Below are 21,617 nucleotides of genomic sequence, written 5' to 3' on the forward strand. Positions count from 1 at the left end.
GTGTTTAAAAAAAAAAAAAAAAAAAGTTCATTCACAATGGGGGTTTACAAAATACCTTGGTAGAATTGTTTGGCGAGAAAATGCCAAACAGTTGTATATTTTGTACCCCAGCGTGCCATACCCTATCCAATTCCATTTTTTTTAAACCAAGGAAAACTCATTTGTAGATTGTGGAAAGTTTACACTTGTTAGATTAAAGTAATTGAGTGCTATTTTATCTACAATTCAATTTAAAATATGCTTGTTGCAAGTTGCAAGTTCATAAGCTGCTGCAGGACCACCAAAATATATGTCGGCACTAACTGCAATATATATTTATCTATCCTTTTATAGTTATTGTCAGCGTACATACACGACATCACATACAACCCTGAGATTCCTTTTTCTAGTGGGTGTGGCAGAATTACCATCTTTTGGTAGTGCAAAAAAAAATGGTCACATAGCATATCATGGCTGCAGCGAATTAGAATTTCAATACGTGTGTACATGGCACTTGCACTAAACTCTAATATTTCTTATTATGTCATACTTAGGAAACACTTCCCCCACCTCCCGTACAGATGGTGCTAAAATGGTTGCAGTTGGGAAGAAGATCATTTGGCCTGTTGTGTTTGAACCACTTCCGATAAAGGAGCAATCCAGCTTGTCCCTTGACCACTCCCTCCCTCTCCCATAACCCTGCAGATTCTATCCTTCTTGATACTTACCAGCATTCTTTGAATATCATTGAATTGGTCTTCACCGTTAAGCATTAGCAAGAGGTTCTAGGCCTGTCCCCTCATAATTAGCTCTTGCTATTGTGTATGAAGGCATACTGGAATGTGTGTTGAGGTAGTAATTAGACAAATTAAACACAAACTTGACCAAATAGTTTGTAGATAAAGAAACCTTAAGAGGCCGATATGCCTAATGAAAATCAATTGTAATTTTTTCTTCTACAAAATAAACATCAGTTTACAAAGCATTCAGTACCATTTTGGGTGGTAAATACATTGATGGAATATTTCAGGGGCGTTTCTTTTAAATCGAATATAAATGTTTTGTAGACAATAGAAGCAGATAACCCTTTTCATAGCTACAACACACATCAGTGTAAATGAAGGCAGAACATTCCCCAGTAACAAATTTTATTTTGCCAATAAAAATCTGGATGAAAAGTACATCAAATATAAAACATTACAGCACCGGACAAGCCCTTCAGCTCACAATGTTGTGCAGACCTACAGAAACAAACTCCGGGATCAGTCTAACCTTTCCCTTCCTCAGAGGCCATAACCTTGTTTACAGCCATGTGTTGGTCTAAGAGGTTTTTAAATGTTCTATTATATCAGAATCTATCACCATTCATTCCAGGCACTTGCCATTCTCTGTGTAGTTAATAATAATAAATTAAAAAAAAACCCACAACCTTACCTCTGACATCTGGCCTAAACTTTTCTACATTTACCTAAGTGGATGCTGATATTGGCCATTGCTGCCCTGGTTTTAAAAAAAAAATGATGCTGACCATCTGCTCTGTTTATACCTATCATAATCTTATACCCCTCTATTAAGTTGCTGTTCATCTGCTGTGACTCCAAAGAGAAAAGCCCTAGCTTGTTCAATGTTTCCTCATTAAACATGTTCTCTAATTCATTGGTCATCCTGGTAAATCTCTGCCCTCTCTCCAAAATGTCTGCATCTTTCTTGCACAAAATGCTTTCTTAATCACCCTAAATACTTGCATGGCAACTTTGAGGAATCTATTGACTTGAACCCCAAGATCCATCTGTTCCTCCAAACTGCTCAGAATCCTGCTGTTAGCCTTGTACTCTGCCTACAAGTTCAATTTTCCAAAATGTATCACTTTACATTTTCCAAATTGAACAGCATCTCCGCCCAACTGTGCATCCTGTCGATACCCACAATAACATTCTATGTTATCCGCGATACCTCTGCCTTTGTGTTATCACCACACTTAATAACTGACCCCTCTACTTCATCCATATCTTTTGCAAAAATCACAAACGGCAGGTGTCTTAGAACCGATCCCTGTGGAACACCATTGGTCACCGATCTCCTGGCAGAACATGCTGTATCTACTAGCCCTTGCAGCCAGATTTCCGTGGACCCCATGCCTCATTACTTTCTGCATGAGCCTACCATGGGGAACTTTGTCAAACAAAGGCACTGTCCAGTTAGGGGGTGGTTAGCACAATGCTATTACAGCACCAGTGACCGGAGTTCGAATCCAGTTCTGTCTGTAAGGAATTTGTACGTTCTCCCCATGTCTGTGTGGGTTTCCTCCCACCCTCCAAAATGTATGGGATTATAGATTAATTTGAGTGTGATTAGGTTGCCCGGGTTTATAAATGGTTGAATTAACTTCTACCATGCAGTAAATAAATAAAATAAATTTTAAATTCCCGACATAGTGCACATATATATATATATATAAATATATATATATATCACATCCACCACTTTACCTTCATCAATTTGTTTTGTCATCTCCACAAACAATTAAGCTTGAAGCATGGCCTGCCTCTCACAAAAAGCCATGTTGACTGTCCATAATTAGTCTATGCTTCTCTAAGTGCTCTTAAATCCTGTCCCACAGAAACCTCTTCAACAGTTTGCCCATTGTGATGTTAAACACACCGGTTTATAATTTACAGGATTATCCTTATTGCCTTTCTTGAACAATATTTATCATCCTCCAATCCTCTGGTACCATTGATGTGGCCAGGGAGTGCAAACAACTCCACTAGCTCAAACCTCCCGCTCTCTGCCAATAAACCTCCAACCCCCGCACCCCCCCCTCACTTCCATGTACACATCCAACCTTCTCTGAAATGACAGAAGGGACCCTGCTGCAACTATCTCATTCGGAAGATCATTCCATTCTGCCACCACTCGCTGAGTGGAAAAAGCCACCTCTAATCATGTTTTCCCTTTAACCCCTTAGAACATTATGGTAGAGTACAGGCCCTTTGGTCCATGATGTTGTATTGACCAATAGAAACCTACTCTACAAACTAAACCTTTCCTACCTTGTACCCAGAGCCCTCTATTTTTCTGGTATCCACGTTCCTAAGAAGCTTTTAAAATGTCCCTATTGTATGAGGCTTCACCACCCCAACAATGCATTCCAAGTGCCCACTAATCTGTGTAAAAATAAATAAAATGAAACATCCCTAACATCACTACTGAACTTTCCTTCCCTCACCTTGTTCAGATGTCCTCCAGTGTTTGCTACTCTTGCCTAGATGCTGACTGTCTACGGTATCAAAGCCTCTCATAATCTTGTCGATCTCTATTAAGTCACGTCTCGCCCTTCTTCGCTCCAAAAAGACATACCTCTGTTATTCTCCTGGTAAATCTCTGTACCCTCTCCATAGCTTCCACATCCTTCCTGTAATGAGACAAGCAGAATGGACACAATATTCCAAGTATGGTCTAACCACAATTTTATATGGCTATAACATTACTTTACACTCTTGAACTCAGTCCAACTAATTAAGGTCAACGTACCATATGCATCTTAATTATTCTACCGACCTGCTTAGCAGCCTTAAGAGAAGTTCTACCTTTACTCGAGTTATTCTCCTGTTCTGCACGTGTGCATTACTTTGGAGTTTTCATTAATCCTACTTGCCAAGGCTTTCTCATGTTCCCTTGTCCTAAATACCTTATTGTTCCTTCCTGGCTATCTTCCAATTCTTCTCTGATTTTTGCTTCCTAAATTTCAAATATGCATCACCCAGATTTACTACATAGGAATTTGATTTAAAAATGGAGATAAAATCGGAATTTCATGATAATGAATGTAAAAATTGGAACAAAAATGAGTGGTTAGAACACATGGGATTGGATTGTGATTATGTTATTAGTCAATATGTTACTTGGTCATTGCTTGCAATATTAACTGAAAGTGGAACTAGTTTTTGTAGTTTTATTTTACTTTCACCAAGCAGTTGAAGGGTAAGGTGTTTTAAAATTATTTTGGAAAAGATGATAATTATAACAGTTCCATTGCTGTGATCTTTTATTGTTATTTGAATAATCTGTGTAATTTAACAGCTGTTTCCAACAAGAACAAGTTTGGTGTCACTTTTGTGCTCAAGATCAAATTCTGGTGGAATAAATTTCTTGTATTCAATAGAAAAAAAATGTTAGCAGTGTTTCTGTCAAAAACCTAAGCCTGGTGTTGCATTTGTGTTTGCAAGATTCATTTCTGGTGGAGTTTGTTTCCTGTATTCAGCAGAAAAAAATGTTAACATAGTTCCTATTTGGGAAGCCATTGCACAAAGTGCAATAGGATGGTTCTTACCACACACTTTCCTGCACTATTCTCCAATTAAGGCAAGCTGCTGAGCAACTATTTCCATTTCTGACACCAAACATAATTCGGCTGCTTAGCCTACAGTTATTTTCAAACCTTACAAATGAGCATACAGTGCAGGTCTCTCTCTCTCTCTCTCTCTCTCGCTCTCTCACACACACACACATAATTTGAGCCAATATTGATTAATGAAAATTATTTATGGAATTTGTTGGAATTGGAGATGATATATACTAGTACCTAAATGGAACAAACCAGTGGACTTGGGATATTTAAATCTTCCGAAGATAACCCTCCTCAATTTTGGGTAAAATAAACTGATGAAGATGGATGATTGGATAGAAAACAGAAGGAATAAAAGGAACATTGGTGCATCACAATGTTGAAGCTTACTGCTGCTTCTATGTTCCAGCAACCAAAAACTTGAGCTGAGGCAGAGAAGTCATAATTAAAGATAAAATAACTTTAATGTTGGACCATTGAGTAAATTCAGAATTTCTGTCATTTACATCTGTGAAGGTTGATTAAACAATAAAGAGGATAACACTGCACTTAAAACAAAAGTGGTGAGTGAGACAGACACGTCGCAAATTAAATTTAATACCTTGGAGTACATTAACTTTAGCAGGAAAAACAAGGAAAGAAAATATTGATCAATGGTACAATTTTTAAAAGAGGCTACACAAAGTGATATCAGTGTTCTTATGCACACAACTCTGAAGGTAATATCGTAGTTGAGAAAACCTCATGGTTAGGTTCCTTGGCTTCATTCATGGAGGCATTGAGTACAAAAGTGAGAAGATAACATTAAATATTTTATAAAATACATGCAGACTCTAATAGTTTTGCATTACACTTTGCATTTTAGAGGAAAGTTGCAAATGTCTTTGGAGAGGATGCATAAGATTGACTAAATCTTTACTAAGATTTACTAAAACAGCCCAGAGAAGAATTTCAGCTATAGTTCGATTGGATTTCAGCCATAAAGTTAGTTAATTATGATTACAACAGGATTTAGATGAAATAGGAAAGCGGGTCAAGGAATGGCAGATGAAATTTAAATTAATTTGTGACTGGTTGCACTTTAATAGCTTAAACCAGGGGAGGAATTGCACAGTGAATGGTCCGGCCTTGGGGAGAGACTTGTGGGTGCAGGGACATAGTTCTGTGAAAGTGGTGACACAAGTAGACCGAATGGTGAGTAGGGATGAACTACCAGAGGAAGTAGTAGAAGTGGAGACTATTATAAAATTTAAAAGACATTTAGACAGTTCATGGGTAGTAAACATTTTTAGGAATGCCGGCTGAACGTAGGCAAATCGGACTAGGTTGGTTGGCATGGACAAGTTGGGCTGAAGAGCCTGTTTCTGTGCTGTAGAACTCTGACTCTATAGATAAATGGGAATTGTTTCTGGAGTAGATTTGCAAGAGATTTAATGGAGGTGTACAATATCTTGATAGATTTAGCAAAGAGGTCAAAGACCAAGCCAGACTGATCCAGAGATGATCCAGGAAATTGTTATCCATAATTGATAGGTGGCGAATAGACAACTAAATTGATCCTTTAGGGGACCTATGTATATTGCTATGGGAGATGAGCAAAGCCTTAAATGCAAGGAGTCACTAAAATGTAAGAGAAGGTGCTCACAGTTTTAGAGGGACAAATCCCCAAACATTCAGCATTTCTGTGTTGCTTTACCTCCTATGGATGCTGCGAGATCAGTTGAGTTCCTCCACCATTGCTGTCTCTGGAGGGATCATCTACTGCATCCAGTGTTCCTGTTGTGGTCTCCTCTACATCAAAGCCATTGGGTGCAGAGTGGGAGATCGTTGCTATCTGCCACAATAGTATGGATCTCCAATGGCCATTCATTTCAATTCTCTGTCCCATTCCCATGCTGACCATGGTCTTGTGCACTGCCAGACTGAGACTACCTGCGTATTGGAGGAACAATGCCTCATCTTCCATCTGGGCACCCTCCAACTGGCTTGAATTAATATTAATGGGTTTCATTTTAAACCCCCCTCCCCCCAATCTTCATCATCCTCCTTTCCTCTATTTCGTGATTTCTCTCTCTTCCCCCCACCCCCCTCCCTTTTCCCTGCCTCCCTTCACAGACCCAAAATCAATTCTCACCTTTCCTCTTATCCAATTAACATCTTTTGTCTGTTGGTCTCTACTCCCATTCTCCCCCCTTTTTCTCCTCAGAAGTGCTCAGGCCTGAAATGTCAGTACTACAGGTATATCTTTACCTCCTGTGGTTGCTATGAGACCAGCTGAAAATCCTCCAGCATTTTTTGTGTTTTTACAAATCCTCGGTGCCTGGCCAAGTGTTTTCCTAAGGCATTGTGGGAAGCTAGGGAAGAAATTGCTGGGGCACTGGCAAGAGATGCTTGCATCATTATCCGTGGGTGAGATACTGACAGACTGAAGGTGCCTAATTGAGATGATGGTAGGTGGCTAATGTTGTGCCTTAATTTAAGAAGGGCTGCAAAGACAAACCATGGAACTACAAGGCCAGTGAGCCAAACACCAATGATGGGCAAGCTACTGGAGGGGATTCTGGGTCTACCTGCATTTAGAAATTGATTGAAGGTTGCCTGATGAGGGTTCCAGTCTGAAATGTCAAGACTGTTTCTGTCAGGGACGCTGCCTGACCTGCTGAATTCCACCAGCTCTTTGTTTGAAAGACAGTAAGCATGGTCTTGTGTGTACAAAATCTTATCTCAAATTTAATTGAGTTGAATACACTACCAAGGAAGATTGACGAGGGCAGGGGGAGGTGGATGGAGCAGGTACGTGTCTACCTGAATCTGGAAAGGATTCAGAAAAGGTACACAAGGATGTTACTGGGATTGGAGAGCTTAAGTTACAAGGAGAGGCTGGAATTTTATTCTCTGGAGCTTCGTGTGACCTTGTAGACCTGTACAAAATCATGACGGCCACAAATAAGGTGAGCAGTCTTATTCTAAGGAGATATGAATGCAAAAATAGGGGTGATGGGGGCAATTTTTTACACCCTGAGGGTGGAAGGTAAATGGAATGAATTGCCAGAAGCTGTGTAGAAGGTGGTACAATCTTGACGTTGATCAGATATTTAGACAGGTATGGGGAAGAATATTTTCTGACTGCTGGTGTGAAATCTTTAACAAGCTGCAAAAGACATTGCCTCAGCATTTCCTCATTATTGAAGTGATGCAATCATACATTACTTCCATGCTATCATTTGAAAATCAACCAATGAATTAACTGTACCAAACTGGTATTTAGATGACTTTACCTCTTTCTGAATTCTAAAGACGGAAGTGAAAGTGTGACTATTTTCATCCACGCTAATGATATTGAAATGACATCTGGACGGGTTCAACCACAGCAACTCATGGACCAACTCAACCATGTTTATTTTTTACCCAATATATTTTATTTTATGTAAAGCTCTCATCATGAGCTTCTTTGAACACATTCACATCATGTTCACTTTACAGCAGAGATACTAATAAACTGGATACCTTGCCCCCTCCCCTCTTCCCTTTTGAGTTTAGCTACTGCTCGACTGTGAATAACTAGTTTAATGCAGGCTGATTTAAAGTCCCAGTAGTTTCCTGATCAGTTTTATTATTTTTTTTACATTTATTTCTCCGAGTTATAATCTTCTTCTTGTATTGTGAAAATAGTGAGTCCTTATTCTGTTTGGGTGAAAGGATGTATACTAGCTATTCCGCTTGGCAGATATTCTTTAATGCAGCTACTTTTGATTTGCGGAAGTATCATTCCCTCTAATCTGGATCTTTTTGTTCTCTCTTGCATTTGCATCTCAACCACTAGCAGGGGTATTTTTCATGGAAATTAGAAAATTATCCTTGCTACTGTTCTAAATTATGTTGCTCCTTTCAATGTCACAGTTGAGGTCTGGCTATCAACAGTTCCTGACTACAAGTTTCCTTCTGCTTGCCTTTTTCCTTGTACTCTGTTTAACAGGGCTGAGGGACAACATTTTTTGAAATTAAGCTGCAATCCAAGGTCAAAATCTTTCCATACTGGAATTTTGAAATAATTTGTGCTTTTGTTTCACCAGATTGATGTTAAGGACTATATGCTAGTTGGCTTAAAGGATCAGACAGTGGGACGGTTGCCAGGTAAAGTTGCTGGTGAGCAGTTTGTCATTGAAGAATGTGAAAACTGCAACATATATATATTTGACCACTCTGCTACCATTGCCATTGATGACTGCACCAACTGCAGGATATTTCTGGGACCTATCAAAGGAAGTGTGTTTTTCCGCAAATGCATAGACTGCAAATGTGTCATGGCTTGTCAGCAATTCCGTACACGTGATTGCAGAAAAATGGACATCTTCCTTTGCTGTGCAACCCAGCCCATAATCGAATCATCTACGGGCATGAAGTTTGGCTGTTTCCAATATTACTATCCTGAGCTGGGTTATCAGTTCAAAGATGCAGGGTTGAGCATCTTCAATAACAACTGGAGCAACATACATGACTTCACCCCTTCTTCAGATGAAAACAATTGGGTGTTGTTAGCTGAAGATACATTACCTCATGATTATGTTCCTCTTCCTGAATCAGAGGAGCTGAAAGCTGTTCGGATCTCAACTGATTTGAACAAAAGCATCGTTCCAGTTACACGAGGCCAAAGACAAAAGAACAGCGAGGAGTCATGCTTAGTTGTGTTTTTTGCTGGAGTTTACACGACAGCCAATGCCAGGAAGTTGATTGATGAGGTGAGAAAATTGTACGTCTGTGTACATTTCTTGTTGACTTTTGGGGCAAGTGACATGTTCAAAATTGAATTGGAGCCATTGTTACTGTAATCCAGAATTGTGTGGCAGCATTGTAGAAAAGAGTGACATACTTTATAAGCTTGCTTCCATAGGACAAATTGGCAGTGATCTGAGAGCATTTAGTTTATTTACAAAAGCATGCTAACTAGCATAAAGAAATGAAAATAACATTCCTTTTTGTTAAATTTGTATGGCGATAAATTATGAAAGCAGTGACATTACAGTACGTTCCCCCGTATCCAAAAACCTTGGGACTGGAAGGTTTTTGGTTATTGGGTTTTTTGGTTAATGAAACAATGGCTTTAAGTAGCATCAGGAGAATATTTGTATCAGCAGTTAAACAAAAAAAACGGCAGGATTTTCGAGCATGAAATAATGTTTCATACGTACCAAAAAACAATTCACCACAAACCACGAGAGCTCTGTTGTTATCAAAATGACTCCATCAAAGCATTCAGAGCCCCACATGGGCAAGTCGGTGATAAATTTGTTTCCAACTTGTGATGTCATGTCGGTGCCGCAAAAAAGTTTGACTTCGGATAAGGGGAAATATACAGTATTAGAATGATTTAAATGAAGAATTAAGTGGTCAAATGATCAATTGTCAAAATATTAACTCCTATTATGAACTGCCAAATGACTTGCATAATGTTTTCATCATTAGGTTTGGGGCAGTTTGTGTCGGCCTTGGATTGAAACCTGATGTCCCCAATTTCATTGTTCTTCTTTCAGGTGGAATATTGTACGATGAGACATTATTGAGCTTCCTGATTTAGTTCTTTCAGACACTTTGGCACAAAAACAGTCTGACATGGCGTTTTCAAATGAGCCATGAAAACTTGGCCCTGTAATTTTCACTTTTTAAACTGTCAACCAGCACAAGGCATTGAGAAACAAATGATTGTTAATGGTAGATTTACTTTACAAATATGACATTTATAAACTTGTTAGTGGTAGATATCAGTGGATAATTTGTCTGTTGAAGTAGACATATGCCAAAGTTCAGAAAAAAAGTCTAGATGAAGTTGAGCACAGACTGAAGAGTTGCTACAAATGGATGAGCTCACAATTCCAGCAACTGTAGTTCCTTGTATTTCCATAACTCGATACTTATCCCCTTATAGATTCTACATCCAGTCCTTAAAGGAAAACTAACAGCAACAGGACTGAATTAAGTTGTAGATTTTTGCCATTCTGATCAGCATTTTAAAGTTCTTGGAATTGATTTTGTAATATAATTCTATTTATCTTGCTGCGTTTGTGTTGCATGTTTGAAGGAGCTACCAATTCTGTTCACATTGTCTGTGGTCATGGAAATTTCTCCAGTTCCAAAATTTATTCAAATATCCTTATTATTGCTCCCATCATATTTTTTCAGGCAGTGTAGTCCACATCTTAATAAATAAATGTGTGAGATTCCAGAAAAGTAGTAATTTGTCTTTATACCAGTTTTAAAAAAATTAAATATGATGCATGCTTTATTCTGAAGACTGGTAGAAATAAAATTGGTATCCTGTTTTGCCTTAATGTTTCTGGCAGTAAAATTAACTTTGTTTTTCTTTTCAAAAGATGGCTGCAAAGGATTTTGCTCTTGTTCAAACAAAGGAAATTTTGATGAAACCAGATGATGCCAATAGAGTATTTAAAGAGAAAGCAGCAGGCTTTATTCCATTGATTCAAGAAGGTAGTTATGATTGTGAAGAATATTTTTAATCAACATTTATTGACGATCATTTTCTTCATTCACATGGTCCTTTATCACCCTGCGGCCACACAATTGTCTTGTCCCTATCCCCACCACCACACCTCACGAAACCATCAACCAAAGTTTGTCTTGTTTTCCAAAGTGCCTGATGCAATCTTTTACAATAATCAATGGCACAAAATATTTCCAATGTTTCAACTTCGTGTCATTTGTTGTAAAATCCTGTCCTCTTTGATTGGTCAAGAACGATGTACTTCAGGATTTTTAATTGATCATGCATGCTAAGTATTTATTTTGAAATGGAAAAAAATTCAGTGAAAAGTAAGTCATTTAATTGTCAGCTAGCCTGAAGCTTTGTGGTAATTTTGCTAAAGCAAAAAATATAGTAAATCTTTGCACAGCACTGGTCACAGACCTCTACTCTCTCTCTCCCTCTTATCAAGTCATTTCTGTATCCCATTATCAAGATTATTCTGGATTCCTTTTAATCTGACTTTCAGGACCAATCTACCTTGTGGAACCGTCAAAAATGTTGGCAAAGATCATGTAGACTATCAATTTACTTGGTCATCAATCATATTACTGTCACTTTAAAAAAAATGTTTTGTATGAATTTACTATTACATTTCTTGGTGATTTTGTATCGATGGCTTCCAGTTATGCCTTTATCCATGTGGAAATCATCTCTCGATTTACATCCAACATCACACTTTTAAGATGAGAATTTATCTAATATAGGTTGAGCATAACTTCCCTCGTTTCAGAAAGGAACCATGTCCATTGGCTTGCTTTATAAATAACCTTGATGACCTGTGCTGCAGCTTTCAGATTGTCTATTGGTGTTTCTAATAATCTCTTTACGCCATTCCCTTCCATCTTGGGCTCACACTCAAAGTATTAAGTGAATTCCATAGTCTTCAAACCAAAATCTACTTTTTATCTTTCATTTAAGTTTTGAATATAAACTTTTCGAAGCTACTGAGCTGCTTAAAGCCATGTTTATTATAACTCCTCCACCACCCCTACAATTTTAGAAACACAAATCCATTAATTCTTAAATCATTATCCCAGCATTGAATCTTGTGGCACATTTTTTTTTTTTCTTTGGCTTGGCTTCGCGGACGAAGATTTACGGAGGGGGTAAAAAGTCCACGTCAGCTGCAGGCTCGTTTGTGGCTGACCAGTCCGATGCGGGACAGGCAGACACGATTGCAGCGGTTGCAAGGGAAAATTGGTTGGTTGGGGTTGGGTGTTGGGTTTTTCCTCCTTTGCCTTTTGTCAGAGAGGTGGGCTCTGCGGTCTTCTTCAAAGGAGGCTGCTGCCCGCCAAACTGTGAGGCGCCAAGATGCACGGTTTGAGGCGTTATCAGCCCACTGGCGGTGGTCAATGTGGCAGGCACCAAGAGATTTCTTTAGGCAGTCCTTGTACCTTTTCTTTGGTGCACCTCTGCCACGGTGGCCAGTGGAGAGCTCGCCATATAATACGATCTTGGGAAGGCGATGGTCCTCCATTCTGGAGACGTGACCCATCCAGCGCAGCTGGATCTTCAGCAGCGTGGACTCGATGCTGTCGACCTCTGCCATCTCGAGTACCTCGACGTTAGGGGTGTGAGCGCTCCAATGGATGTTGAGGATGGAGCGGAGACAACGCTGGTGGAAGCGTTCTAGGAGCCACTACCTTAATAATTCCACTTCTACTTTAATAATTTCTCTTTCCTCTTACTCTCTGTGCTTTGTCTTGAAGCCAGCTGGTCATATTCTGTGGTTGAGGCCTAACATCTTTTGATGGTGATCCTTTAAAGATTTTTTGCACATCAGACTGCTTTATCATTCCCTTGGTCAATTCTGTGCCATTCAATAAGAATGGGCTGACTATTCATTATTATACTTATGTCCACATGTTTTGTATAATCTCTTATAATTTGGATTCCTTTATTTTTCATACCATGAATATTAAAGAAATGCTTTACAGATTCCTGTAAAAGCTGTCTGTTCATTGCTTAAAAAATAAGTATTACCAGTATGTTACCTAGTCACCAGTCTGACAATACTTTCCTATAATTTTAGTCAGATGACCTTGTCCTGGCATTTAAAACCTTTTGCTATAAAAGATGACATATCCTTTGCTACCCAATTTCCATCAATCAGCTGTCATATTCTAGTGGAAATTGTTGGTCAGCTAATGAGTTAATAATTCTGTCACATTTATAATCTTTTTACATAGTTATTTTGAAACATGTGAATGTAATCTATACGCATGAGGATTTTTGTATGTAACTTTTGAATAGTGTACTTAATATGTAGTTTATTTTTTTAAGCACTCTATTTATTATATAACTTGGCTTTCAATGTCATAACCACCTGTTTTGTCTCCCTAGTGAATTCTGAAGAATAATAATTGAATAAGTCTGCCTGTGACCACCAGTGGTGTTGTATAGACCAGCCATTCTTAACAGGCCATACAGGCCTCTGGGGGGGGGGGGGTCACAAAATATTTCATGGGGGTAATGGACTGAAATCATAAAATATTTGTTCTGTTTTTTATGTAGTTGGTAGGAGAGAAGTATGTAAGAAACCAATTAAATGCTTCACAGGAAAGGGGCCCAATAAACTTTGAGTCCTAAGGGGGCCATAGCCAAAAACTGGTGAAAACAGCTGGTCTAGACTATATCTTAATCACAGGAATTACCAGAGGAATTTCTATCAAAATGGTTCTTCAATTTAATGCTGCTTGACCTGATAACAATTTCCAGCATTTTCTGTTTCTGTTCTTTTTTTTTTAAATGGTGTTTATAAAATAATTTAATATCCTATTTTATGTTCTCGGAAGTTGCTGTCTTTTTTTTAGTCTAATAATAAAATGTTGAAAATTTTGCCATTATGACATTGATAAAATCTGGTTGACTTGAATATAATGTAATCTGAAAATTAAAACTGAATCATCCAATTGCCACGATACCCAAGAGATGGTTAAATGTATGTTTCAGGTACAGCAATAAAAATTTTGTTTTTTTTTAAATCCTTTTACAGGTCCTGTTGTTGCATTGGAATTTAATGGAGATGGCTCAGTGGAGGTCTGTCAGAATATAATCAGTTCTGTGTTCAGTACTTCCAAGGTAAAATGGACTTTCAAAAATGAACAGATTGTAGACAATTTTTTCATGATTGGGTGGACCATTCAATAACCTCATCAATATTAAAATCTTTAAATTATTAAATCTCAATATTAAATCTCATTTTAATGCCTTGCAAATGTTACCTGGTTGGAAAAACATTTCAATGTTTCTGGAGACGTGGAAATACTGACTAAGGTGTGACAAGTATTCTTTTGGATTTAAGGTTCCATTTTAATCTGAGCAACTGAGTTTGTAGTGAATGTTACCCAATTGATCCTTGATATTCAATGTGTGACATTTGAAGCATATTCTCTATGCTTGAAAGGAACACATGATCCTGATGAAAGCTTTGTAGATCTCCCTGTCAATTTATTATTACTCTTATCTCTAATATAATAATAATACTCTAATATATGGATAAACATAATGTGTTTATTGCACATTGTACTGTGCTTTCCTGTTAAGACTATTGGATGCTTTTGTAATTAGGTAATGTTAATCAAAGAATTGTATGCATTTAAAATTTTTTTATTTGCACATTCACAAGTTGATGCCTCACCTCCATGAGCAGCACATTACATTGAGCAAATAACTAAAAAGTGACAAAGCGTTAACAAAATCATTCAGATACTTATAACTTGGGCACATGCCCAAGGTCATTAGGGCATGGAAACTTCCTTTGGCCTAACTTATCCATACTGAGCAAACTAGACTCATTTTCCTTCATTTGGCCTGTGTCCACTAAACCTTTCTTATCCACGTAGCTGTTGAGAGATACTAAACCTAGAGGAGAGTTAAAGCCAGGAAATTAGAAACAACTTATCCTTTCGAGATAACTATTTTGTTTGTCTCTTGCCCATTCTGGAATAGAACAACTGTCCAAGAATGTACATGGTGCAGTCATATCCTCCGAAACATCAGAATGAGATAGAAAATAAAAACTTTGTGAAAATATATATTTTAAATATTATGCAAATTCGGGAGTCTGCATCCTATTGAGACATAGCCGATGTAAAGTACTCCATTTTCTGTCAATACTCCACATAGAAATAATTTTTTTTTTTCACAAAACAGCATGAAAATACTGTTTTTTAATTAAAATATTTGTAGAATGGACTAAAATATTTGAAGGTAGTAGATGTTTGATTTGTTTTTGCATGCTATGTGGACATCATTTCTAACAGCATCTGCTTTTGTTTTTTTTTAAAAAAAAACAGGTGTTTGTTTCTGAAAGCAAGTCTTCAGGATGCCAAGATGTGGACAATTTCTATAATTACGCTGATATACAAATGGGAATGTAAAAATATACAAGGGTTATGCGCCAATATCAAATCAGCAAATTGTTATTTTCCTGTTGTATAATACTGTATCTTAACGTTGACCTTCTGGAAATAGTATTGTGAAGTAAGGGTAATTTTTGCAAAGATTTAATATCCTTAATGTTATGTTTTCTAAGTAATGCTCGTCAAAGTATTATACGCATTCTTGTGTACATTTTAAACATTGTCTGCTTTTGTTCATTTAAAGGAAAAATACAGGTTCCTGGAGTACTTTTTATTTGATGTACCAGTAATCATAGTTTTACTGTAGAACATGAAAATATTTGGACCAACATACCTTAAGTTTTTCACCCATTCTCAGAATAGCTGAAGAAAGTAAGTGACACAGGTGGTACAACTGTTTTGATAGCTGCACCAGCCATGCAGGTTCAATCCTGACCTCCAGTGCTCTTTCTGGCATTTTGCATATTCACCCTGTTATCCTGTGGATTTATCTGTATGCTGGCATTTCTTCTCACATCCTGAAGGTATATGTTTGTTGACTAATTGGCACTGTAAATTCTCCCTTGTGTGTAGCTGAGTGGGTATTGATTGGAATGAAGTTTTTCATGCAAGTGTGCACTTAATGGTTGGCATGGACAAATTTGCTGAAGGGCCTGTTTCCATTCTTGTATGACTTTAAAAATAAAGTTGTTTCCCCATCCCATTTACACGTCCTTGAGCAGCATGATTAGCGTAGCAGTTAACACAATACTATTACAGGGTCAGTGACCCAGATTCAAATTCGTCGCTGTCTGTAAGGTGCTTGTACGTTCTCCCCTTGTCTGCATGAGTCTCCTCTGGGTGTTCCCTCCCACCTTCAAAATGTACAGGGATTGTAGGTTAATTTGGGATAGTTGGACGGCAAAGGCTTATGGGCTGGAAGGCCCTGTTACCGTGCTTTATGTCTAAATTACCCACACAATGGCATTTGGCATGGAGGCTCCTTAACTCAATTTTATTTTGTTAATTATTTCACTTTTATCAATAACTTTGATTTGTCTAGGATCTTTCAGGGAAAAAGTTGCTTAAGGGGTTTCCAAGATAAGTATTTATAAAAATGGTCATCAAGTCTAGAGGGAAGTTTAATTCAAAGTTCAGATTTATTGACAAGAGTAACATAAACAATCCTGAGATTCTTTTTCCTGCGGGCCAGGCAGAATTTCTACTTATTGGTAGTGCAAAAGCTGTACTCAAGAAAGATACGTATACAAAAGAGAGAAATGTATACCAAAAAAATAAATTCAAACTATTCAAAAGAGAAAAAAATTATATCATAAATATATGTAAAGCAAGAGTCTTTAAATTGAGTCCCTGATCGAGTTTGTTGTTGAGGTGGAGGGGTAGCAGCTGTTCTTGAACCTGGTGGTGCACATCTTGTGGGACTTGTAGCTCTTTCCTGATGGTAGCAGTGAGAACAGAGCATGTTCTGGGTGTTGTGGATCCTTGATGATTGAAGCTGTTCTTTGATGCCAGCATTCCATGTAAATTTATTTCTATGGTGGGGAGAGTTTTACCTGTGATACTGTATACTGGGCTGTGTCCACTACCTTTTTGGAGGGCTTTCCACTCAGATATTGGTGCTCCCATATTAGACTGTGATGCAGCCGGTCAGCACATTCCATTACACATTAGTTCAAGTTTTTCGATTGGGGACACATGGGCAGAAGTTTAAGTGATATCTTTAGTTTTGTGGGAGCTACTCAACCATTGAAAAACCAACAAAATGAAGGAAGGTTCAACTCAGGAAATTGAAGTTTTAAAATTTTAACATCCAATAAAAATTCTTTTCCCTTGTAACTTGGGCTGATCTTGTAGCCTTTAAGTATTTTTCATCTTTTACAGTGAAGTGGCATTTATACTATTGACACAATGTAATCTTTAATGATTTTATTGCTGAAAAGTAAAAGTTGGAATTTGGATTTCTTAATAATTCTAACAGTAGGACAGATTACAATGTCAACTTTATAAAAGAATTGTTGAGATAGTTGAAGGTTACATTAATGAACACTAATGGAAAAATATATTTTAATCAAACGTTTCAGATCTACCCCATCCTAGATATTTCTTACTCCTATGGGAAACTTGTAGCTTGGTTTTGTGATCGTTTTTGAATTTTTGTGGCAGATGGTAACTTTTGAATTTTTCTAGTTAAAAACTTTGTGCTAAATATTTACACCTTATTTTCTATGTACATTTTTAGTAAATTGTGCTTTAACAAGTCATTTGTCAATTTTATATACAGTACCATTGGTCAGAAATTATGAGCTGTAGTTTCTTTTCTTCTTCTTTGGCTTGGCTTCGCGGACGAAGATTTATGGAGGGGGTAAAAGTCCACGTCAGCTGCAGCCTCGTTTGTGGCTGACAAGTCCGATGCGGGACAGGCAGACACGGTTGCAGGGGAAAATTGGTGGGTTGGGGTTGGGTGTTGGGTTTTTCCTCCTTTGTCTTTTGACAGTGAGGTGGGCTCTGCGGTCTTCTTCAAAGGAGGTTGCTGCCCGCCGAACTGTGAGAAGCCAAGATGCACGGTTTGAGGCGATATCAGCCCACTGGCGGTGGTCAATGTGGCAGGCACCAAGAGATTTCTTTAGGCAGTCCTTGTACCTCTTCTTTGGTGCACCTCTGTCACGGTGGCCAGTGGAGAGCTCGCCATATAACACGATCTTGGGAAGGCGATGGTCCTCCATTCTGGAGACGTGACCCACCCAGCGCAGCTGGATCTTCAGCAGCGTGGACTCGATGCTGTCGACCTGCCATCTCGAGTACTTCGACGTTTGGGATGAAAGCGCTCCAATGGATGTTGAGGATGGAGCGGAGACAACGCTGGTGGAAGCGTTCTAGGAGCCGTAGGTGATGCCGGTAGAGGACCCATGATTCGGAGCCGAACAGGAGTGTGGGTATGACAACGGCTCTGTATACGCTTATCTTTGTGAGGTTTTTCAGTTGGTTGTTTTTCCAGACTCTTTTGTGTAGTCTTCCAAAGGCGCTATTTGCCTTGGCGAGTCTGTTGTCTATCTCATTGTCGATCCTTTGCGGAAACTGCCAAAGTGTTTGGCCTGGAAGTCAGTCTGAAGAAAACTGAGGTCCTCCATCAGCCAGCTCCCCACCATGACTACCAGCCCCCCCACATCTCCATCGGGCACACAAAACTCAAAACGGTCAACCAGTTTACCTATCTCGGCTGCACCATATCATCAGAGCTGTAGTTTGAAACAGAGGCATCCAACATTCTTTTAGATTGTAAATAAACAAAAGATACCCCAAATAATCAAGTGAGAACCAAAGTAGGTGGGAAAAATACTGGAGAGGTAGAAGACTACATTTCACAACAGGACAAATAGACCCTTTACATTTTGTGCTATTAATTTCCTATGGTTTAATAAAATAGTAAAGCCTGCACTATTCCTTTTGTTACAATAAATTGTTTGCTCTTTTGTTAACAAAAAAAATTAACACTTCGTTCACAAGAAGCACACTATAAGTAAACAGTAATACAAAGAGACTTGATTAGAATCTTTGGCTGCATTGTGTGTAAAATTTATTTCAGTGTTTAACCTGCATAATCATGTTAATTATGTAAATATCATTAGTTGACACTTTGATCCACTTCATCTAGATGGACTAATTTCTGTTTGGTCTCAACTTTGTAATTTTATTCTCTTTCATTATGTCATAAAGCTTCCAGATTTAAGGTGTCTATTAATTGCTTTCCAGACTTTTCATGCAACCCCTTTACAGAAGGAAAGTCTAATGAGCTTTTTTCATGGGTGTGCTCTTTGCAGCAACATTAATTCTGAAATAAGTCATGAAAGATTTTAATTATTTTTTTTACAGATTAAAAAAGTTAGGTACAGAAATGGACATTGATAGACTTTTTAGAGTATTTATGCTCCAGGGGAGCTTGCATACACCCCTCCATCCAACTCTAATTTACCTTTCAATCCATTCACACTTTTTGTCTGGATAATTCCAAGTAATTGTAGTAGTCAGTGAATTCATGATTCCACAACTAAAATCATTAAATAATCTGTAACAAATTTTGGAATTTAAATATGAAAGTCAACTTACATAATGGTAAATTATCTGCAATCATTCCGAGGTAACATTGACAAATGCTTGTTAGAAAATCAGTAGAAAAAAATCTCAGATTTGCTGAAGAAATGTTCTGGTTGCAGATCATAAGTGGTTTCAGCTCAGAGACCTTGTTCATCTGTCAGCCCAACTGTGCTAACAATCTTGTTACCACCGCACTCCTTGCTCATTGAATTTTTTTTTTTTTTTTTTTTTTTTTTTAATTTTTTTTTTTTTTTTTTTTTAAATTTTTTTATTTTTCACACCATAAATCACATTAGCCATGATATACACTATTTCTTTTCACACATATACAGTGACTTTTTCTCCCCCCCCCCCCTTTCCTCCCAAACCACCCCCCCACCCCCCCCTCTCATCCATTTTAGGTATACAATCTAGGTTGCATTAAGCCAGTCAGACAATGTTGTCATTCAACCAAATTACACCAGAAATTCTACTGAGTCCATTCTTTTCTTTCCTTCTCCTTCCATCAACTTAGGTAATGTTTGTCCCCGGTAGGTTTTCGCTATTGTATTTAATGTAAGGCTCCTATACTTGTTCGAATATTTCAATGTTATTTCTTAACCAATATGTTATTTTTTCTAATGGAATACATTTATTCATTTAAATTTGGTAGTTTCTTCCTTTTAATTTGGTTATGTATTCCATTAATATTTAAAGACATATAGTTCAGCGTAGCCCTTTTATATTTTGTTTATCTTCTCTTTCCGTTTTTCCATCATTACCTTTCCTCCTTTTCCATTTCTGTTTTCTTATTTTCAACTCTTTATAAGACAACATTCCTACAACATCTAACATTTTCCTTATTCTCCTATTTCTATCTTATTTATCCCCAATCTCCCCTTCACCTCCTGAGTTGTCCTTTATCCCTTGTCGGACAACCACATCTCCCCTCTCCATTTGGATTTGCGAATCCACTCGCAAGCGTCAACTGATTTTGCAGTGACCGCTATTTCCCCCCACCCCGCCTCCCCCAGAAAAGATTTCACTTTTCATATGTCACAAAGGTCCCTCTTTTAATTCCCTCCTTATTCTCTCTATTCCATTACCTTCCCTTATTAATTCTTGTCTATACTATCCATATTTTCCTCTAAGTACAGATACATTCATGTATGCTCATTGTCTCTATTCACTCTTATACCTCTTTACCTGCATACATATCAATCGTGATCATTTTTACTCTCATTACCCGTCTTCATCCCTCAGTCTATTTTTGTCTTTACCCACATACATATCAGTCGTGATCGTTTTAACTCTCATTACCCGTCTTCCTCCCTCAGTCTATTTTTGTAATTGTTCTGCAAATTTTCGTGCTTCTTCTGGATCCGCGAATAGTCTGTTTTGTTGTCCTGGAATAAATATTTTCAATACCGCTGGATGCTTTAGTATAAATTTATACCCTTTCTTCCATAAAATCGCCTTTGCTGTATTGAACTCTTTTCTCTTCTTTAGGAGTTCAAAACTTATATCTGGATAAATGAAGATTTTTTGCCCTTTATACTCCAGTGGTTTGTTGCCCTCTCTTACTTTTTCCATTGTCTTCTCCAGTACCTTTTCTCTTGTAGTATATCTTAGGAATTTTACTACAATAGATCTTGGTTTTTGTTGTGGTTGTGGTTTAGAGGCCAATACTCTATGTGCCCTTTCTATTTCCATTTCATGCTGTAGTTCTGGACATCCTAGGGTCTTAGGGATCCACTCTTTTATAAACTCCCTCATATTCTTGCCTTCTTCATCTTCCTTAAGGCCCACTATCTTTATGTTATTTCTTCTGTTATGGTTTTCCATTGTATCTATTTTTTGAGCTAGTAGTTCTTGTGTCTCTTTAGTTTTTTTATTAGATTCCTCCAATTTCTTTTTTAAGTCTTCTACCTCCATTTCTGCTGCTACTGCCCGCTCTTCCATCTTGTCCATTTTCTTTCCCATTTCTGTTAAGGTCATCTCCATTTTATTTATTTTCTCTTCTGTGTTGTTTATTCTTTTTCTTAAATCCTTAAATTCCTGTGTTTGCCATTCTCTAAATGATTCCATGTATCCTCTAATAAGAGCAAGTATATCCTTTACCTTGCCTCTCTTTTCTTCTTCTATTTCACCATACTCTTCCTCTTCTTCTTCCTCTGGGTTGGCCATCTGTTGTTTCTTTGGTGCCCTTTCCTCCTCTTCTATCTTGTTTCTATTGTCTTCTGTGGTCTCTTCTTGCTGCAGGTGTTCTGCAGCTGTCGTTGCCGGCTGTGGAGATCGACTCCCCAGCTGGTCCCCC

General features: G+C 37.9%; 2 protein-coding genes across 2 annotated transcripts in view; one reads left to right on the forward strand and one right to left on the reverse strand.

Moving 5' to 3' along the window:
* rp2 (RP2 activator of ARL3 GTPase) overlaps positions 1–17,065 on the forward strand; it is a 20,042-nt gene extending 2,977 nt beyond the window's left edge. The window contains 4 exon segments of the mRNA XM_069891936.1: positions 8,401–9,066; positions 10,696–10,810; positions 13,861–13,946; positions 15,164–17,065. Of these exon segments, the coding sequence (XP_069748037.1) occupies positions 8,401–9,066; positions 10,696–10,810; positions 13,861–13,946; positions 15,164–15,247 (951 nt within the window). The 3' untranslated portion in view covers positions 15,248–17,065.
* The window catches only part of LOC138739595 (uncharacterized), a 29,945-nt gene continuing 11,137 nt past the window's right edge, over positions 2,810–21,617 (reverse strand). Inside the window, exon 2 of the mRNA XM_069891940.1 lies at positions 2,810–3,394. Within this exon, the coding sequence (XP_069748041.1) occupies positions 3,299–3,394 (96 nt within the window). The 3' untranslated portion in view covers positions 2,810–3,298. The remainder of the gene's footprint in view (positions 3,395–21,617) is intronic.

The sequence above is a fragment of the Narcine bancroftii genome, chromosome 7, assembly GCF_036971445.1.
Source record: "Narcine bancroftii isolate sNarBan1 chromosome 7, sNarBan1.hap1, whole genome shotgun sequence".
Lineage (NCBI taxonomy): Eukaryota > Metazoa > Chordata > Chondrichthyes > Torpediniformes > Narcinidae > Narcine > Narcine bancroftii.